This window comes from Pundamilia nyererei, unplaced genomic scaffold, assembly GCF_000239375.1.
Source record: "Pundamilia nyererei isolate P.nyererei 1_Seehausen unplaced genomic scaffold, PunNye1.0 scaffold00587, whole genome shotgun sequence".
In the NCBI taxonomy this organism is placed as follows: domain Eukaryota; kingdom Metazoa; phylum Chordata; class Actinopteri; order Cichliformes; family Cichlidae; genus Pundamilia; species Pundamilia nyererei.
This window is the reverse complement of record NW_005187988.1, coordinates 78,048-82,964: the sequence shown is the minus strand read 5'-3', so window position 1 is coordinate 82,964 and position 4,917 is coordinate 78,048. Positions and strand designations below refer to the sequence as shown.

The window sequence follows — 4,917 nt, the reverse complement described above, 5'->3', positions numbered from 1 at the left end:
CATACCTGCGTGGCCGCGATCTAATCCTGTTTACATAAAGTAAACCTGCTCCCGAGCAGGTTTACGCTTACGGCTCTGTTGCTATGACAGCAAGTCCCGGATGAGCTTCAAGAGTGTAAACTGTAAAACTGACGATATCATCGGTTTGAAAAAGAGCGCGAACAACAGCGAACAACAATTGGGTCTGTGCTGTTTAACACAACGGCGCATTCAAAAACAAGTTAATGGCTGCAACATATTAATATACTTGCTTTTTTACGGAAAAAATAAACATAACGAAGGTTCCGTTTTACTTACAAGTTTCTCCAAATGTGCTCTCCGGTCGCTCGAGAAGGGCAGCCATATTGAACAGAATTTTCTGTCAACGTCGTTCAGGTTAGAGAGAAAACGTCATGACGTCATGACGTACAAATGCGAAGCTCGAAAAAAAAAAACATTTACTCAAAAATCATAATTAAAAAAGCAGTATTTACTCTTAACTTCTAAGCCATGTACAATTATAACTGTTTGAATCGTTAAGAGAACAGAAAAGTTTTAAGTTGTTTCAACTTTGTGACGCATTTTAATTGTTGTATCCACAAACTTTATAAGTCAGGTGGACTGTTGGGGTTTACAGTGTAACCTGAATCATAGAAATTATTATCAGCTTGTACGCTCTGAGCATCAAAAACAGAAAACTATGCGGAGAATCAATTAAGTAAACTGGGTTTATATATTTAATGATGGAAGAACTTCATTAAATTACTATCCTGCTCACATGACCCATTTGAAAGCATTAAATTGGGTTTTTAAAGTCTGAAGACCCGAGCTCAGAGTTTATTCTCCTCAAAACCTGCAAAATCCCCATCACCATCATGAAGTGAGATATGTGCTGTGGTGATGATCAGGATAATATTGGGCCTGAATGCACAGGCAGAAGTGACGCTCAGCACTTCCTGTCGGGCTCTTGAGGTCAGGCTTATAAAGCTGCTGCTGACACAGCACATCCTCAGGGCTTTTACTGGAGCGAGACCTTTAGCAGTAGCGCATACCATAATCAAACAGGATTCAGGATTAAAGCAAATGTGAAAACTTGTAGAAATTTAGTTCTAGCGCAGATTTACGTGAAATCAGAGAAGAAACTGATGAAATTGTTTTTGCTTGCTCCAAATAAAATACCCATCACCATGCACGAGCTAAATCAGTCTGACACCAGGAGACGTTTCCGGGTCCAAACAGACAAACCAGTCAGATCCTTTTAGCTCTCACACAATGATCAGTTTATTCTAAATATCAGAGATGTTTGGCGGGCTGGTGAAATCAGGGCAGATGATGACGTACTGCTAACTAATGAGCTCTGGATAGGCTAACAGGAAGACATTAACAGGAATATAGAGGTTAAGGGTTAAATTGTTCACATTGAGGGTCCCTGATGGGCAGGAAGAAGACACAAACGATGCACCGAAGTCCAGCAGAGAGTATGTCTGAGGTGATCCATCCGCAGCACAAGGTCAGCCATAAGTCTGCTGCTGATCCTCATGTCCACACTGAGAAGGATTCTTCGTATATTTAGTGATCGGGACACCATGAGTCCCACGGCTGCAGTTACATTGTACTTCCTTTAAACTTGGAGCTAGAACGACCGCAGATGCGTTTCTGTTCAATGAAAGAGACAAAGAGACGAGAGGCTTGTCCAGCGCTGGAGATGCTCGGACCGGAAACACTTTAATCCGTCGGACTGTCAGTGAACAAGGCTGTTCTAATTCAGCTAACACAAACTGGTGGTCAGTGCTCATTTTAAGGATTTCAGTATTTACAAGTAATAATTTACAATTTTTCTTTCCATACATGATCTAAATACTTCCTGCATACCAGGATAAAATTATTTTCTCTGGATCTAATATATACTTAAAATACACATAACAACGAGATGGAGGGGGAAAAAAGAGATTAAAGAGGCGAGTGAAGGAACACAAGTAATTCAGACTTTGTGATGTTATTGTGTTCAGCAGAGCGAGCAGCGACTCGGTGACCAGAGAGATCATCAGAATAATCACAGCTACCCGCTCTGCGGAGCGAGCGAGAGCGAAGAGCAAAGCTTGCTTGGCCCAACGGAGACGTGAGCCACTCTGATGTTCATGCATTGATATAAAAAAAAGCCTGACAAAGGAGTTCAGTGTCAAACATTCACCAGGACAGGAAGTGGACCTCCAAATCTCCCAATCAAAGTTCATAGCAAATACAGAAACATGAACTCCATCAAACTACATGAGCAAAGGAAACGATGAGAAGTCTGAGTGGACGGCGTTATCAGAGACCGCAGGCCTGCCTGCATCGACATACACTCAAATACTGACAACAAACTGAAAACAACTACAGAACAGGTGAGTGCAGTGGTCAGACACGGGTTAGAGTCCCTGTGAATCTTGGAGCCTGGAGCCAGCCTCCTTTTAATGGGAACGTTTTTCTAAACATCAATAAAACCACAAACTGTAGCGTGTGGAACATACAGGATGTATATGACGTATCTGTGAGTGCCACAGAGCTTAACGTTTATTCATGGGAGCCTGTGGTCACGCCTCAAAGGCGGCTGTGGCTCGGCAGGCGCTGTTATTCGCCCTCGCCACAGGCCTAAAGAGACATTCAGAAACTACATCAGTGATGTCCTTGCACTGGTGCCGGGTTTCGTGTTTCCGAGACACGTGTGTGCATATGTGTTTCTGACCTTCAGCGCTGCGGTGTCGGCCAGAGCAGCAGCCTGTCGGTTCAGCTGGGACGCCATGATGTGGCAGCGCTGGCACAGTCTCTGTAGCTCCTCCTCCTCAGGCTCGCCATAGCGGCTCAGCTCACCAGCCGACAGCGAGCCTTCGGGATTGGGCCGAGATGCGCAGCTCCTCCTCAACTCCTCCTCTTCGTCCTCTCCTGCAGAATAAAGGCGTTTCCTGCAACAGGTGGGGCCCAAAGGAAGAGGCGTGTCCCCCTCCACCACCTGCATACAGGTGTGCATATATACATTTAATGTGGAGTGTGTAGAACAGGGCATGCATTCAGAGACACAGAAGTATAAGTACATAAGTACATGCATAAATACTGAGCACATGTGACAGAAAGGGAGCAATAGACTGTTGATCACTCATACCAGTAGAAACCGTCTCTACTTTCAGCTCTAACTTTTGTCTTGTCTGTTGGTCTCGGGTTTTCTAATTTCAATAGAAAATGTCTTTAATCCAAACTGACCAGGTAAGCTGTGCGTGAACAGCGTTCCACTGAGAACCCAGGAGTGTGGATACCTGAAGAACAGATGGAACCAAACCCTCGGCGTGCTCGAGTCATGTGGCATCCTCTGTTGAAACGAGTCGGGTTTTGATCAGAGTAAAATGGATTGTTGTGATTGGTCAGGAGCACATATTTATTCTGTTGTTTATCAAAATATTTATTTTGATAATTAATTAAAACAAAAACAGGGCAATCAGGTTGTTTTCATCAAGCCAATCAGAGCGAGACATGAAAGCTGCATGAAAGTACAGCAAAGCAAGTTTGACACATTTATACGTGAACTATACCATCCAGTCACTTCCGCTTATCCTTTTCAGGGTCACGGGGGGTGCTGGAGCCTATCCCAGCTGTCATAGGGCGAGAGGCAGGGTACACCCTGGACAGGTCGCCAGTCTGTCGCAGGGCCAACACACAGGGACAGACAACCATTCGCCCTCACATTCACTCGCACATTCACACCTAGTGACAATTTGGATTATTCAATTAACATATCCCCACAAGCTGCATGTCTTTGGACTGTGGGAGGAAGCCGGAGTAACCGAACCCACGCAAACACGGGGAGAACATGCAAACTCCACACAGAAAGACCCCGGCCTGATGGTGGAATTGAACTCAGGACCTTCTTGCTGTGCGGCAACAGTGCTAACCACCGTGCCATCGTGCTGCCGTGTGAAATATACGTCGCCATAACCAGAACGCCATTTTAACCCTACGCAGTAACCTGATGTGCACCGTGGGAGAAAAGCAACTCCACACCGACATGTACCGAAAAGACTTGAGGATCAGTTCGGACTGAAGTTAGTCTGAATCAAGCTTTAGAAATGATGCCAAGCACATTCAACAGTGAGCTCAGCGTAGACCTAGGACAGATGTTTGTGCTCATCTGTCTCACGTGTAGCAGGATCAGAGTGGTTTGCATTGTGTGATACTCACCGTATATCTCCTGTAGTCCGGCCCGCATCCCCGAGCCATGTTCCAGTACTGTGAGTACATCTCTGCTTAACCAGTGCTCAGTTATGGACTCTCTGGCTTGATTTTCCTTCAGCGTCCGAGGAAATCTGTGCTTCCACTGCAGAATAAAGGGACGCTGGGTGTGCACAGGCTGTGGGTGGAGAATGATGTTGCTGAAGCGTGAACCTTCACACAGTGGGACAGGACAGGCTCTGACACGGGCTTACATAACGGCTCATCAGCACACTTCAGCTACATAATGCTGATGGTGCTCTAACACCACCCACAGGAGTTTAAAGTGGGGTGGAGGTCAGTGAGCGAGGAGCCGGTCCTGAGGTCTTTACACCAGGTCCAGGATTAACACCTCTGTCTCGACTCTGCAGGTGGGAATGCCTTCAGGTTCTTGTTCCTGGGTGGTGGGGGTGGGAGGAGCTGGAGACGACAGACAGATTGGTGTAGCTGCTGTGAAGCTGTCACTGACTGAAAGCTGGTGGGGGTGAATGTAAGTGGCGGTGAGCCTCCTTTGAAGGGTGCTGGTGCTCAGGTTTGACTCACTGAGAAGGAGAACCACTGTGCCTCCTCACAGCATGGACGCAGGCCTGCAGGTGGAGGCAGAGTCAGAACTTCCTGCTGTGGAAACTAGAATCATCATTATTATTTTGACCTTTGCCTCCATAATCTTCAGGTAATCAGTATTTGTACTGGAATATG

At 46.0% G+C, this 4,917-nt stretch overlaps 1 protein-coding gene across 1 annotated transcript in view; it reads right to left on the bottom strand.

Annotated features, from left to right (window-relative positions):
- The window catches only part of LOC102198980 (kinesin-like protein KIF26A), a 61,452-nt gene extending 57,071 nt beyond the window's left edge, over positions 1–4,381 (bottom strand). Inside the window, exons 1-2 of the mRNA XM_005754536.1 lie at positions 4,189–4,381; positions 2,705–2,968 (exon numbers count right to left, since the gene is read on the bottom strand). Coding sequence (XP_005754593.1) covers positions 2,705–2,968; positions 4,189–4,248 — 324 coding nt within the window. The 5' untranslated portion in view covers positions 4,249–4,381. The remainder of the gene's footprint in view (positions 1–2,704; positions 2,969–4,188) is intronic.
- Between the last annotated feature and the right edge of the window lie 536 nt (positions 4,382–4,917).